General features: G+C 42.4%; 1 protein-coding gene across 2 annotated transcripts in view; it reads right to left on the bottom strand.

Annotated features, from left to right (window-relative positions):
- LOC101847266 overlaps positions 1–12,011 on the bottom strand; it is a 35,505-nt gene extending 23,494 nt beyond the window's left edge. The window contains exons 1-3 of one of the 2 annotated variants that reach the window (XM_005100432.3): positions 11,566–12,011; positions 1,952–2,147; positions 1,449–1,536 (exon numbers count right to left, since the gene is read on the bottom strand). In XM_005100432.3, the coding sequence (XP_005100489.1) occupies positions 1,449–1,536; positions 1,952–2,147 (284 nt within the window). In that variant the 5' untranslated portion in view covers positions 11,566–12,011. The remainder of the gene's footprint in view (positions 1–1,448; positions 1,537–1,951; positions 2,148–11,565) is intronic. The other variant, XM_005100433.3, reaches the window with a different exon arrangement.
- Between the last annotated feature and the right edge of the window lie 4,778 nt (positions 12,012–16,789).

Raw genomic sequence — 16,789 nt, 5'->3', positions numbered from 1 at the left:
CAAAAAAAATCGCCAAGGTTGTTAATTAATTTTTTTTCTTATTCCTTTATCCTCACTTAGTACATGTACCCCGGCACGCACATTAACATTTTATGGTCACTTGGCGCAATAATGCACCAGTGAAAATGATCCATTCCGGCCAGGCCCAAGAAGTCCGTTGCAGTCACTCTCCTGACTGGGTGACCAGAAAGGGAATTTTGTGCTGCTGGCTGTGTGACTGCAAAGTGTTAAGCTCTGGTGTAAAAAAAATGCCTCCACCCCCTCCCCCCGGTCGTCCCACACTGGTTATGTCCAAAAAAACACCTCGACCAATGCGACCAGTGAGGAGGAACTTCGTTGACCTTGTCAACCGACGGTCCCCGACACACGCAAGAGGTCATGTCACATGATGCGAATGAGCGTTTGAAAGTTCCACTGACAGGTCTCGATGATGGGCCCGACTAACCAGCACTCAGACGAAGCAACAGCAGAACAACGAATGGATTATTTCTAGGCCTATGTCACAATTGTTAATCAGGCCACCATCAGAGAATTCTGGGTAACAAAAAGCGAAAGAAGATCCTGAGCGTATCCAAGTCGGAATTCAAAATCGATACAACTTCGATTTTAGTTGAAATAACATGCGTGAGGCAACCACTAGATCCGGCATTGATGTTTAAAAAAATAAGAGTCCCAAGTTCCTGTCAATAAAAAGTACAATCAGTGCTTTCAAGCAAAAGAGATTGCAGAATTTTTTTTTTTTGAATCGAACGCAACAAAAAATCAGGACACTGAAAATCAGGAAAATCAGGATGCTTGAGATTTGGGGCAAAAAATTGGGATATATCCCGATTAAATCGGGATGAGTGGCAGGTCTGCGTTAGGCTCTACACTACAGCAACACTGCTTGTACGGTGAACAATACACCATATATGAAACAATATTTGAACGAATTGGCCCTTTTGCACAGAGTGTGCTTGGTAGAGTTCAGTGTATAATATTAATAGCGTATTTTCCTGTAACTTTCCAGCATTTCTTCGGTAGGGCATCAAAGAAACGAAAATGCCTCTCATTTGAAATCAAACTTTTTTTGCCTGAGGAAGTCAAAAAGGGGCAAAAAAGCAGGCATCCTCAAGGTAGCCTACAACGTTACTTCCCTTTATACATTCCTTTCTCTTGCTCGATGCCTGTAATTATCTCTGTACAAAAACCCTCAAGTTGCTATAAAACGAATACTCGGATTCAACAAAATTGAAGGTCAGGCCCAACAAGTTACTTGAATCTGAGTTCCACTGTATTCATTTTAGCATTAACACTAGGTCAGTCATTTGCCGAGAAAGTCAAATATTTAAGCGGGTAAGACAAAAGTGTTTACTAAACAAAGTGGTTTGAAGAAGGAAGGACTAACACAAGCTTACAGTCTTGCAAAAGAGCACACATAAAACGCTTCCAGAATATGAAAAACTCACTGCAGTTTTCTCTTCCTCTCTGAACCCGTATCAAGATCACTGGTTTCTTCTGCGGCGCGGAGTTTCTGTCTGGCTTTGTCAAAATCATCTGCAGGATATAAAAATGTGATCCATATTACTTATCATCACAGAAAGAGAGGATAACAACTTAAAAAACCAATGCAAAGTTGTTTGCATCATTATTAACAATGTACTGCATACACATATATTTTTGCTCACAGCACAGTTCTGGTTGCTATTCTAAAAATAAAGTTTACAGTCCTTGAGTACAAGTCTCCAGCTTGGCAACAGTTTACCTTACTTGAGAAAGTGCTCGGTCAATGGGGCTATCAATCACAGGTAATGTAAGGGGGTTGAATTGAATTTCAAAATTTTAATTGACAATAATAATCTGAAAAAAGGACCAAACATTCTACTTATTAAAGTTATTATGTCTTAACAGTAGTTAACACCAATTTCAATCAGCAATGCCTAGAGAGAAGGAAGAAAGTGACAAAACGTACCAGTTTCATAAATGGTCCATACTTTATGTTTCTTCCAGTCAGGGCCAGGAACAGGGACAGCATGGGCTCGTATCATTTTATTGAGAGTGGCTTTATTTCGGCCATGCGGATGCCACACTTCTGATTCATTTATCTTCCAGGCATGGGAAATCATGCCAACTTCCCCTTGTTCAGGGAACTTGATAATTTTAAACATCTGTGGAATAAAATAGGCCAAAATCATAAGATTATGAAACATGAAAGCGGACACAGTTCAGTAGAAGGCTACATTTCTTGTTTTTACTCATATTATGATATTATGTAGACATGACAAAATTTCCTGGAAGGCTCAGCATCTCAGTGTTAAAAACCAACACAACTGCATGGCGAGGGCCTCCGCATTTCTAACTAGAAAACTTGCTATTATACTCATCACTCATTTGGCAGTGGTAGTAGGATATAACTAAAAGCTCTTCCATGGATCATTTCAGGGGACCCATAAAATGTCTGTTTTTCCAAAAGAAACTAAAGACTTGGATACATGAGTATGGACAAGAGTCAACAAATTTATTTGAGGGTATTTGAGGGGGTTCTTCCTCAGCTCAGCCTCTTTTTAAATTGTCATTTCTGGACAAGTTGACGTTAGATTCTTTCTTTTTAAGGAACCTGGAATCTTCAGCTTTTAGGGCGTAATTTGATTGAGACCACTGCCACATCTGACAATAGAAAGGGAAATATCATGCTGTGAATTTAAAAATGAGAATATAATCTCCTGCATCAGACAGTGCAATACATAGTGCGCGCAAATGTAGGTCGAGTCAATGAGCGTCAGTGTGGGGGGGTTCCTGCAAGGCGTAGAGAGTGCAATGAGACAGATCAATCACATTCATAGGATTTTCTAAAAACATTCTGCTCAAAATATCAGTTGGTGTACAGAAACTAGCCAAAAACGTGACATTTTTTAAACCTGCTGTTTTCCCCGACCCCTGGCTTTTTCATTGTCTCATTGATGATATCTGAACACTGGGGCTGCCTCTCACTCGTGTGTGAGTGGATGAACTGTGGACATGCGATATCGCTGAGTGTTTCCTGCTTCTCAAATTCCTGTCGCCAGCGGTTTTGCGAAGATCATTGTTTAATTTATATTTCACATTCACTTGGGAGTCTAATTTGAAATGGTGTTTTTTAAAAGTACATTTTCTTGTCTTTTATTGAATATATCCAACTCATTTACACTCAAGCACAGCGAGTTTGCAAAATGAAAAAAAAAAAATTCTAAAGTACAAATCTGAGTTTTAATTTGAAAATTATTAGAAAACCCATACTCCATAGTTATCGTTGGGGCCAAAACCGGATTATCTTGTAGGGAGGAATTCCGTAACAAGTGACCAATACGAAACAGAGTAGAATAGAGGGTTAGGGCTAGGGTTTATGATAGAGATCCCTTTATTCTCGCCAGGTGAGAATAGCACAGTTGTAGGCCTCTCACCCGGTGTGCGTTCACCGTGATACCAGTGTAAACAAACGTTTCTGCGCTCTTGTGTTGAAAGTGTGCAATTTTTTTGTCTGCTGGCAGAGACAGAGAGTGAGAGAGAGAGAGAGAGAGAGAGAGAGAGAGAGAGAGAGAGAGAGAGAGAGAGAGAGAGAGGGAGGGAGGGAGGGAGGGAGGGGGAGGGAGGGAGGGAGGGAGGGGGAGGGAGAGAGAGAGAGAGAGAGAGAGAGGAGAGAGAGAGAGAGAGAGGAGAGAGAGAGAGAGAGGGAGAAAGAGAGAGAGAGAGAGAGAGAGAGAGAGAGAGAGAGAGAGAGAGAGAGAGAGAAAGACAGAAAGAGAGAGAGGAGAGAGTAGCCGAGAACTTCCGGGCAAAACAAAATGGCGACCGGCATAGTTGGTGCTCGATTCAAAAAGTGAAACAGCTCTAGCATCTTTGTAGATGACCAAATTACTTAACTTGTGTGCTACGCTATAATAACATCATAATTTTATTGTTTTTGTCAATTTGATCATCCATGCCGATAGACAGTATTCAGAAATTAGGAAAAACAGGTCTTGTTTCACACCGGGTGAGAATAGCTAATGCTGGCAAGTCTCACCCGAGGTGAGAGGTCGATTGTATTTTTATTCTCAACCGGGGTGAGAATAGCCACTTCCTTGGTAGGGGTAGGGGTTAAGGCCAGTAATCGTATAGGGGTAGGGGTAGGGGTTGTGTCAGAGTTAGGGTTAGATCTCTTCTTTATTGTGTTTGTTGGAGTGGTCGCTCGTTACGAAAGTCCTTCCATCCTGTAAGTTCATCTCACCACTTCACTCCACATTAAAGTTAAAGTACAAACTCAAAACTCCTGATCGAGAGCAAGCGAATTAAAAATTTTAAAAACCCAAAACTTTGGAACCGTGAATAGATTTAACATACTAATGGGGACTTTGGAGATTGTGGCACTCTTCAGAAGAAGTGGTCCCGGCCTGAATCTAACTCCATAGAAATTTATACTCAAAATCACAAAAACGGAAGTCGAGTAAAAAAGCTGACTGGTCACTGAGTTGCCAGGGTGAAAAAGCCACCGGTCAATTTATAGAAAAGGTCCAAACCCATTTTACACTAGATCTAGATTTATTTTTCGGCACAGCGCAGTCCTAGATATCAAGGCTAGTCTCTGCCTGACAAGATAGAAGGCTTTGAGCAAGCATTCAAATCTTTCCACGAATTTGACAAAGTTTTTGCTAAATTAAAGAGGAAAATTTTGTTGCCTTTAGGTAGATACCAGAAACTAAATTTTCAAAGTAGCTGTATGCCAAATTTATCGGTTCCATATGACAGGCCTATATCTCCTGAGAATTTTAGTACCATTCTTTAACCTCTGTAATTTTTAAAGAAAATTGTAGCTTTTTTAAATAAGATCAAATTTGCTTTTAAGTCGGTAACTGGCTGCAGCCCCATGTTTGGCAGACAATAAAAGAGTAATAAGTGCACCAAATAGCTCCACATTAACAGAGCCTATTTTTTTCAAGACTGTAAGATGAATACAAATCAGTATTTTATTGCCTCAAACACGATGACTTCAACAAAAACACAGAGCGTTGCCCCATCGGCCCCCGCGGCTAACGAGTCGGCTCTATACAGTCGAACCTGTGTAAGACGGCCACCCATTGTCAAGGAGAAAAGTGGCCGTATAAGACAGGTGGCCGTCTTAGGCAGGACTGATCGAGGTGAAGAAAACAAACCATTCCTTTCTGAGAAAACAAACCCTTCCTTTCTGAGGGCCCAACCGAAGGTAGTTGCATTGTTGTTGTTGTTTTCGCTGGGTTTTCTTTTCTTTTGTAGCTGCTTTTGTGAACGGGTGACAATAAAACGAAATGTGTCAGACAAGGAGGATCAAATGCTATGGTAAAACAAACACCCGTACTACCACTCGGAGAACAAGCGACGCTTCTGTCACAAGTTCATGTTGACGTCCATTGTTACTTAGTTACAGACTGGGTAAACAGTGACCACTCATCTCACTTGCGATTTGTGTATGGGTTCTGGGCGGGGCTTATGGGTTATGAGGGATCACACGCTTACCTCACCAGCAGCTGAAAATTAATTTTGTTACCTATTGGTCAACAGTGGGAGGGGCCTACGCAACATGATCAGTTGGAGGGACTACCTAACAATGACAGGTTTTTAGAATTTGACGGCTCGCCCACAATGCCAGGGGCCAATGCACAATTTATGACAAAGCGTAATGGAGTCACTAAGGTGGCCGTCTATGACAGGTGATTTTGCTTTGTGTGATAGGGGTTGTGTGTTGAAATATGGTGGCCGCGGCCGCGTTGGACAGGTGCCCGTTTTACACAGTGAAATTATATAGAAAAAACGCAAGGGGGGAAATGGAAAGTGTCCGTTTGTACAGGTGGCCGTCTTATAGAGGTGGCCGTCAGGGCAGGTTCGACTGTACTTGTACTGTAGTGTACCGAGAGCTCCCCGCGTGGGGGGTCACATGCTTTTCGAGCATCACGGAAGGATTGGTGCAAAATAATTCCAAGCCGATTACTTTATTCTAAGAGAATATAAACTGATCCTTTTAATACTACTACCCTTTTTAAGCCGATATTTTACATATTTCGTGTTTTTAAAAATCTTTAAAAGCTTTGACGGTATTTTAAAAAGCGTTCTATTTTAACGCCAAAGGCCAAAAATATACTACAGGAAAGCTCTTTTAAAGCTCTACAGTTTCCGCTAATGAAAAGACGGTATTTAATCATCAATCCTTCCGCGAAGCATTTGAATGCACATGTGTTAATTTTTTAACTAGCCGATCACGCATTCCAACCTCGAGGGGCTTCGCTTTCCTCAGCAATTCTCCAGCCCCTAATAATCGGACACATGAACAACTTACATCATTGTAACGAGGAAAAGTTGAACTTTTACATGGTGTACCGTATAGCATTTGGTGGTTGATAGCGAAAGAGCAAAGTAAGTAACGTAACAGCGATCTGAATTACCCCGATTTCACCGATACCGCACGCTCGGAAGGCCGCGAGTGGCTGCGAGGGCGTGTTTCTGCTACCTACTTTAGGAAGAAATCATCTGAAACTAAAACAATTGAGAAAGCGGAGACTTAAGGAGTGTGGCAAAAATCCAAAAAGAATTTCGGTACAGTAGAGTCGAGGCAACAAATAATATTACTGCAGCTAAACCTCAGCAGCATACAACAGCAAAAAAAACCACAAGGGGCAACAACAACAAGACCAAGAAAAGAGCTGCGACTGTCTTTGTTAGTTTGGTGTGTTTGTGTGTGCACGTGTGTGTATATGTATGTGGAGTGTGTGTGTGTGTGTATAAGGCCACAAACGGGTGCGGTGTGCGTTTGTGTGTCTGGGAGTGTATGTGTGTGTGTGTATGTCTGTGTGTGTATGTCTGTATGTGTGTGTGAGTGTCACTATGTCTGTGTGTGTAAGTGTATGGGTGTGTGAGTGTGTGTGTGCATGTTTTTCTTTTTTCCTTTTAAGGTGATCTTGTAGTTCCGTTTAAGTCCATGATCCATTTGTTTACATCCAGAGAAGAAATACACGGAAGTCCTGATGACCAAATAGGCAACACAAAGACAGGAATACAACCTAACTGCAAAACATCAAATTATGGTAAAATTCAGGGGGCGGACCCTGAAACCCCCCTCCATATTTATTTTTATATTTTTTATCGAAGTGACTATTTCTCTGAACGTTCGGTTAAATACTCTGCCTGCGCTGGGGTGGGATCGCAATTAACGAACGCCGCATTAATTGTGACAGAATCCCTCTGTCGCAATTAAACGTAGAGTTAGTTGTCACAGCATCACTCAGTCACAATTCACGCTGCCTAAAACAATTGGTAAGATTGAAGAATACCGGACCTGCGGACTGACTTTGCCTCTATGTCTCAACCTTACGAATTCATAATTTTCCCGTTTTTAATATTTCTCAATGGAGAATCTCGGACTGGTAGATCTATTCATTTAAATTTTGTCAGGGGGGGGGAGCCCCCCCTGAACCCCCCCTCCCCCCTCCTCCATCCCTACCACCCACCCCACCTACCCCACTTTCTCGCGCAATAATGTATGTACGAGTGGTCCCGTATTCTTCAATCTTTAGTGCTTCCACCAGCTGAAGCTGAAAAGTAAGGAAAATTCTGCAGAGGGTCCAAGGACAGCGTCCCGGTGGGGGTACAGGGGGCGAAGCCCCTGAAGAAATTGAAATTTAGTGCTTTTAGAGGGTAGAAAATGGCATTTGGGAGCCTGTTTGAAGATATTGCCTACAGCCCATAATATTTATTTTTTCACCAACATTTTGTCTTGTTTGACTTCATCACCAGCATATCTTTCCAATGCTGGAAATGTTTAAAAGCAGGTTCCCCTACTTTCATTGCTACTATAATTCAATTAATTTGTAGTCGCACCATTGACAGCAGGCAAACCTGGGAATAATGAATAGATGTACTTTCAAAATACGGTTGCGCAGCGTATACCCACATTTTTTCTAAATTTTCATGTCTGAAAGTCGCCTGTCACAACCTCGGAACACCACTTCGAATTATTCTTGATTTTATACGTGGTGCTCACTATGGACGGATCGGGCCGATCGCCCGACTGTATCGCCTCAAAAACAAACGTGTTTGTTTTCAGTTTCAAAGCAAACACGGTTGTTCGACCGAGTCGGGCGATCAGCGCAATCGGCCGATCCCATCCGTAGTGGGCACGACCGTATCAGCATATTAATTATCATATTATATTTCTTTCATCGCGGCCCTTATATTGCGTTCACGTGCCGTAGAATCTTCGCATTGATAATTTCTCTACATCTAGATAAAATTTGCGAAAAAAGTTTCTTTCCGACAGTAATTTTCTGACTAAGATCAAAATCAGTCTTGATCAACGCGCAGATTTTCCAGCCGCGGCAACATTCGAAGATAGACAGAAGGAATGAGTGAATGACAGAAAGGAGGAAGTTGGCACAAAAGGTTCGCCAGATTTTGATCCATCTGCAGGTAAAAAATGTACTGCCGACCAACACGCAAAATGAACGCATGGGACTGGGACATAGCGGTATAATGTCCAATTGCAGGAAATGCGCAATTTGGCAGGTTTCTACGTTCGTTAACTTGTTGCCGAGAGAATTACCGTAATTATCCGTACCTTATACAAGACGATACGAAGGCGAGTACGGAATTTCGGCAGTCCTGCACTGTAGCAGTTTTTTTTTTACGGAGGGAGTAGATAATGATGGAGGGACAAGTACGGAACTGGCAGAAAGTACGGATTTCCGTAACGAAGTGATTATTCGGACTCGAGTCCGAATATGAAAAAATGTTATTCGGACTCTGATTCTTGTCCAGCATGACATCACTTCCGACTTCCTGTGACTCGTGAATCCGGCTTCCTGTCCTGTCTCACTCGTGACTCGCCTCAGGCTGGGTAGAGACCGGGATCACTTCGGGCAAAAAGGCGTTTTGTGCAGGAGCCGAGTTTTAATCTTATGATGAATTTGAGGCCGGCCTGAAAAGTTATAGCGCTTCTAATAAATGTTTATTTATCAAGAGGTCATCAGAAGCAATTAAAAATGGCTCGTTAGCATGTGTCGGGGTCGGAAGGGCGGCCTGCACACATGTGGCTGTGTGTGTGTCAGGGAGGGTGGTGGGGGGCACTATCGGTCCGGGCTTTGAACGTCGCATAAGCGTCGGCCTTTTTCCCCCTGGCAACTTATCATTATTACAATAATAAGCTAGTCTTGACGTAGATCTACGTAATGAATACGTAATGAATTGTGCGCTGGTCTATGGAATCAAAAGTTGCCGTATGCTCAGCTCTACACAGCAACACAACTTTTTCTTGGTAAACAATCGATATGATTATGACACAGACTTGTGTATTTGAACGGTATTTTTTTACTTTCCCTCCCGTCTCACACTCAGCTACCAGTTGTCTATTTTCTACTAAATATTGATGCGCTGAACACGAATATCAACTTCATTCCCGTCGCAAATTAATAGTGTTTGAAATATTTGATTGTTTTTAACCGAGATAGACATGCTTTGGACCAATCGGGGGGTTCCAGGGGGGCATGCCCCCCTGTTTGTGCCCCCCTGTTTTTACACCCATAATTTGATATTTTACAGTTAAATTTAAAATTGTCTTGAAAATAATTGATTTGCAACAGTTTTAGTGGCTTTATGTGTGATCTGCAGCAAACAGTACAGCAGTTTGACCCCTGAAACAGTGCATCTGTGTGCGGGAGTGAAAGTAAAAATTTACCATTTGAACGAATCGGTCTTTTTTTTTTTTTTTACACAGCTCATAATATGCCAGGTGGTCTGCTAATCTTCAATTTTACCTTTTTCTACAACAATGAAAGTGGGAAACGTGGGGGGGGGGGGGGGGGGGGGAGGGAGGCGAGGCGTATCAATGAGGCGGCGGGCATTGGATCGGCAGATAAGGTGTGGGGAATACTAAAAAGGCCGGCACTATTTCTCCGAACGTTCGGGAAAATAAAGCTGGGCACTATTTCTCCGAACGTTCGGGAAAAATAAAGCTCGGCACTATTTCTCCGAACGTTCAGGAAAATAAAGCTGGGCACTATTTCTCCGAACACTCTGAAATAGGGCCTACCATCCTTTCCCCCAAATTTCGGATATTATATAGATCTATAATTATAGTATGGGCCTACCAAAGATTGTTCGTATACAATATGGTTCAATCGGTCCAAAAAATGTCCGCCGTAAATATTTATATAAAGAAATGCTACAATTCCAAACAGTTTTTCGCTATAGATATGACGTGTTGCCTATGAAGGGTGCTGCTTTTAAACGTAATGTGTTGTGTTCACTCGTGTGCTGTCTAGATCTAGATCTACGGAGGGTTATTGATAACGACACATAGAACTGGCATCTGCGTTTGTCACTGCTGCACTGACACTGGCAAGCCCCTTAATGTGTGTGATTCCATAATTTACATGTAATATCCTGTACTTTTTTTTAAATTACGCACATTTAGGGTTAAAACTGCCAATCTTCTTCGGACAGGTGGACACACGCCCTTATTTATTATTAATGTTTGTTGTTGTTTATGGGCTGTTCTAATTTTGATTTCTTTCTGTTGTGAAACCTTTCTTTTTCACGTTTTTACACCCATCTAAAAATCTCATCTAGACTAGCTGTTGAAAATTGAAATAGATATAGAACCAAAAATTTGCTCCTGTGTGTGTGTGTGTGTATGTATGTGTGAGTGTTTGAGTGTGTCTGTGTGTGGTAGTAAGTGGAGAGTGAGGAGTGTGTGTGTGTGTTTGTTTGTTTTTCGGGCTTTATTTCAGCCTTTATTCAGTAACAGTTCAAAGTATACAAAAATAGAAACACAGGATCCATTCACTCCAGGACTCATGAGTCATTCGTCTCTTTCAGTTTCACTCTTTCATTTAATTCCCGTGTTCTCTCCCGCGGCTCATCCCCGTCCGCATGACTTTCATACCCCACCCCATCCCTCCAGGCACACACAAAGAAAATCTCACTTGTTCCCTGCGAACCATGGACTATAATATAGGCAAAACACCGCCTGAGCTGCATTCCTTTTGTTCGTGAGCTGTGGACCAGGCCAGGGGTGGTCAGTGTCGTCGTCTTGTAGTTGCTGTCGCCTGTGGATACACTCGCACATTCTTCCTTTCACCCGCTCTTTCACTCACACTGTCTCTCCATCCACAGTTCAGCTCGTCATATGTTCAAAAGTTGCCCACTAGTTATGTTTAGCTAGTGTGTATACATGTGCATGATGGTGGTGGGTGTGTGGTGGGTGTTACTGAAGGTTGTCTGTAGGCGGGCTTGCCATGCGGTACGTGTTCCTTCCCAGACCAGAGGCAGAATGAAAGTTGGCGCCGAACTCTCGCAATAAATAGGCAAAAAATCACGAGACCGGAAGCCGAAAACGGTTCGGAGAAATAAAGATCGGCACTATTTCTCCGAACGTTCGGAGAAATAGTCACTTCGTACTAAAAAATGGCGGAAAATTGGAAGCACTGAATACTGAACGTTAGATCTATAGAACGAAGACACTTCCTTTTTTCCGGACCCGAGTCCGAATAACGACGAATAAAAATACGGAAGAGTGGAAGCACTTTATCTTCCCAAACAATTTACCTGGAATGTCGAGGGGACGGCTAAGAATGTAAACAATCCGGTCAACCCAACGTGAACAGTAGATTTCTACTGCCTGATTTGCGCCAGAAGCCGAAGGCGGCGAGAAGACAACACTACAACACAACAATCAAAATGACAGGTGAAATCCAAGAACCTTTGGAGTGTCTAGCGACTCTTGTTCTCAACAGCTCTGGGAGATTGGGAGACGGAAGTAAACCATTGCAATGCAGGCTAGATCGGCTATGCTCCCAATCTTGTAGGCCTACTGTTATTTTTCTAACCACGAAGCCACACTCCCAATAATATTTTGGGCAGGCGAGAGATCAAAGATGCGTGCAAGGGGTGCTATTCCTATTCTTCTTCAGGGGAAACGAAAGAGAGCTTCAAAATAGCGACTGCAGCGCTATCTGTAGAGAAGCGTACAGACAGGCTACTGCTAGCCTACTGCCGTGGACACTTCTTTTGCTGAAAAGAGCCCACTGGGCAAACGGCGAAACAGGGTGCCCATTAGGCCTATAATTATACGGGGTGCAAGCCTACGGATGGATCGGCCGGCGATCGGGCCGATCGCCCCACTTTCGTTTCAGGCGATCGAGTCGGGAGATCGGCCCGATCCTGCCGTAATGGGCACCCCGTATAGTGTATAGATAATGATCCCTTGGATCAGCCCCGGTTTGGATCTCAGAAGGGAATGATTTGCTTTCTTCATTTTGATTAAATTTGATCAATCCTGCCTAGATCTATATCTAGATCTAGAACTATTCTATAACGGCAACCTGTTTTACGACCACTTTCTCTTTTGATTGTGTTGTTGTTGTTGTTTCTTAATCTGTGGTAGATCTATCGGTTGCATGTGCTCAAAAAATATTTGGTCGAAATTCAAATTCTAAACGATGAAAAAAACAAGGATACACAATAATGCTATTGGGTGGTTGGCGGGTGCTCTGGTGTGGTTTGCTTCTTCTTTCCTTTCAAAAACCTATCGTCCTTATCTCCCCTTCTTTTTTATGTTTGTTGCTCTCTTGTAAGACTTCTAATCTTCTGGCGCTCATACACATATGACCTTATGCAGTTGCCAGCGCCGTAAAACCTTCATTAAAATTAACTAAAACAATAATGCTATACCTGCATGCTGTCAAATTACCTGTGCTCCAAGATCACAAGCTACTATGCAGCTGTGCAGCATAGATGAGCACTGTAATGACCACCGCATGGCCACGCGGGCTGTCTAGCGGCCGGTCCACCAGTTGCTTGACCAGACAAAAGTCTGCGTCTAGGAGACATTTATGATGTTGAATCTTAGATCTAGATGTGCGGAAACTGTGTACAGATGTCGGCCAGCCGATGTAGACAAAAGGGTAATAATCTGTTGCACTTTTGCAGTATTATTAAGACTGCTGAAGGCGATCCCGGTGCTGAGCGGGGGTGAATTTATGATGGGCCTTTACATGACCCATTAAAAAGGGAAAGATATCGTATCAATATCATCGTTACATTATAGGCCTACATGGTTCTTTCTCATCTACTAGAACTTTTTCATTGTCTTGTTTTTGTTTGTTTTGGTTTTGTTTTGTTTTTGGGTTTTTACGCCTACGAAACTCCACCAGGAGGTGGGGTTAAACAAGTCTTTAGTTTGAAAAGACAAATTAAAAAGTTCAGATCCCACTTTTTTTTTTTTGGGGGGGGGGGATGAGGGGTTAGCAATTTGACTGATTAGTAGCTTGCCTCGCTAGCCTCGTGATTCAACCGCCTAAGCGCCAAGAGAAAATTTTTCCAGAAGAAGCAGGAAAACTTTTATTTCTTTATACTCGAACCTACGAATCTGAAATTCAGATATATTATATAATATGATGTAAGACGATGGTCTGTAACTAACTTTAAAAAGAAAAAGCTTTCTTACGTAAGTTACTGACATGGGTGGTTAAGACGTACCAAAATCTGCGTGATTCTACCGCCTAGGTGACAGTATATGATGGCGTCTAGACGTTCAAATCACGTTAATCAACGCCACTCAACGAGCGCCAATGGTCGCTCGGACGTTCGAGTTATCGACAAAAGCAAATCATAATAAACCTAAGAGTAATCATAAAGAGTAATTGTTTCAGTTATTTGGTTGGGTCTTCTGGGGCAGGACTTGTTTGGCCTCATGGAGTTGGTAAAAAAGACCATTCATCTTAACGTTCAATTTGTACTGAATGTTTTCGTTTAGTGTGTATCAAAGGCAACGAACGTTTGTGACAACGTGGTTGTTTTTGTTTCAGCCAGATCTGAATGGTCCAGAAATCGAACGTCAAAGTCAAAGAAGGGGGGGGGGGGTATTGTCTTGCTTTCTTAAAAACGTTCAAGATTATCCATGAGCACATAGCCTAGACCATTTTTCAAGGACCTTTCGATTACAATGTGTGTGCTGTCCACTTCCATTTGTGTTTGTTCCTTTTCACGGTATCTGTGTTCAACAATGTTGTTCTATCTGGTACAAATGTCGCTTATTGCATTTGATAAGATAGCGTTGTGCTTTGATAAGTAGCCTACAACAACCATCTCTGTGTATAATGAACGTGGCATATTAAATTATTGTCTGGAAGTTACTGACACAAGAAGAGATTTCCTTGGTAATTAATGGTCCTTCTCCTTGGTGCCAAACGTGACACTTCACATCTTGAGTTGTCACATTTTTAAAAAAGACACTAATGTGGTCCTGTACCTTATGTTTTAGTGCAACAGATGCGTTCAACACCATATTAACAATTAGTCCGCTTCCAAGTTCGTGCACACTAGACATAATTTGGTCCCATCCACTGGGTTTTTCGCAAGCTTCATGTTAGATTCTTTTCCTACCTTGCACACATCTCATTGTTGATCCTTCCGACACATACAGCAACAGGTTGCTTTTTTAAAATTCTCTCTTAAGTCGCCTGGGACAATGTGCGACTCTGTTTTCTGTGGCACTCTCAATAAAGGCCTCTGGGGCTTAGAAAGTGACAGCCAAGCAAGATAGATTCTGCCTGTATTGTCTGTAATAATGGGAAATAATTTCGTCAAGTTTGTCGAAGAATTACTTATCACAAAATTGCACGTCCTCTTCTATTCTCTGGCAATATGACAATTGTGGAGCTCCCATCTCCAAGTCACGTATAAACTGTCTTTGCAACAGTCACGAATAACCACTGTGTGAGGGCAGTTGTTGTGTACAAACTCATTGTTTTGCATATATACAGGTAGAATGTATGAGATTTTTTTTTTCAAATTGAAGTGTAGAGCTGGAGAGTTGAAGTTGAAAGTTTGTTGAAGGGAGAATTTTAGGGGCGAATATGTTTATAATATGGGTTTTTTTGTGTTTTTTTTAGTGACAAATTAAATATCATATCTACATCACAGATTAACGAATCAATGATTCAAGAATGGTAGGCCTACATGATAGACACAGCAAGGGGCGCACACTTATTAAAGTAAATTAAGAAACGCGAAAAGTCGCGATAAAAATATTTTCCAATAGTTGTTCCGAATAATCAATATGAAATACGCGCCCCTCAGCTGTCAATCATAGACTTTTTAAAAAATTCATTCGTCAGTAGCTTTTGACACAATTTGCCGACGTGGTCAAATCAGTATAAACATATTCGTTGATGCCATCTTGCCCTTTCTCAACTACACTACCAAACCTAGTGATAGATTACGCAAAGTGCCTTGAAAAAATCTCCTGGCTATCGACAGGGTTCGATCTGAGTTGTTTTGATGTTACCCTCAGTCTGTTTTGACAAAAGCCACAGTCGTGTGGGTCACGCCGTCTACGCGACAGGTGAACACCTCAACAAGCCACCGAATCTGTGGGATTCAACCGCCTATTCGCCACCGGGCAGCAAAACTGGCACTTGGGAGTTTGAATCACGTGGGAATTGGGGACTGGTGTGATATAGGCAATCGATTCACTGAAGGATTGAATCACTTTGCCGTAATCTGTCAAACTCGGGATTTAAACATAAGGTGTATCAAAGGCAGTACTACATAAAGGGATCAAAAAATGATTTTCGAAACGTTTGTCACTTAGGCGGTTGATTCACGCGGCTAGCGATTTGCAAAAACAGAGAGAACATCCTGAGAACAGCTATTAAGTACTTAATTTAATTAAGTTTGTCAAACGTCAAACCTAATTCAGAGGGGGAGGGGGGGAGGGGGGGGGAGGGGCTCGAGATCCCATGGCCTAGTGGTTAAGGTGTTGGCCTCTCATTCAAAGGTCCCGGATTCGTATCCGGGTAGCGACCGAAAAATTGTCTTCTCTAAAATTGTCCCCCTCCACCTCCTTTCCTGCTCTCTAGCAATGTTCTGTCGTCTGCTTCCGTCTCCTCTTTCTGCCCCCATCCCATCCCCTCACCTTCTTTGCCCCCTGCTCTGGGCCCCTGACTCTTTCTGCAGCCTTTCTACTGATACTCCTTGGCTTTTTCTTACTGCAGTCTTTCAGCCACACCCCTGATCTTCTGGTAGGAAAGATCTACACCTAGTCTTCTCGGACACGGGCGAAAAATCTCGGAGGGCCCGTGTGCAAGTTGTGCTCGTTAAAGATCCCTTGGTGGTCCAAAATCGATAAGAGTAGACTTCGGCCGCCACCCGGGCAAAATTCAAAATTACCTACCAACTGAAAAAGTTAAATGTGTCCCGTGCGCTCATATGACCTTATGCAGTTGCGAGCTCTGTAAACCACTTATCAAAAAAAAAAACCCCAACCCAAACAAACAACAACAACAACAACAACAACAACAACAAAAACCCAACTTAACCGACCCAAAGAAACGACAAACATTGAGGTCTACTTCACACTCTGAAAGAGCAGTCGAAGAGTCCAAAATATTCTTGAATGAAAATCTCTACATTATCTCCAAAGGTTCCCAGTCATTATTGCAGACAGTTCCTCGGTTGTATTTGTAATCAACGTTTAAAAGTTTGACCGACAAAAACAGACTTTATGTAATTTATTACATGTGAAGGAAGTAAAATATCTCTACTGTGTCCTCTCTCTCTCTTCACAGCACCGCGCGCAGCACGCCCAGTGCAACATACAAAGTGGCGCCAACTATGGTCACCCAGCGCGAACTGCAGTCTTTTTTTAAACAAAAAAAATTAGATCTAGATCTAGTAGTGCTGGGCAGTGAGCAACGGTATGGGAGGGAATAATAATATGTGCAGAAAAAATGAAGGGTGAAGGTGGTGGGGTAGGCCTGTGTGACTG

The sequence above is a fragment of the Aplysia californica genome, unplaced genomic scaffold, assembly GCF_000002075.1.
Source record: "Aplysia californica isolate F4 #8 unplaced genomic scaffold, AplCal3.0 scaffold00247, whole genome shotgun sequence".
NCBI classification, from domain to species: Eukaryota; Metazoa; Mollusca; class Gastropoda; order Aplysiida; family Aplysiidae; genus Aplysia; species Aplysia californica.
Note: the sequence above shows the minus strand (reverse complement) of the source record. Positions and strands in the feature narration are given on the sequence as shown.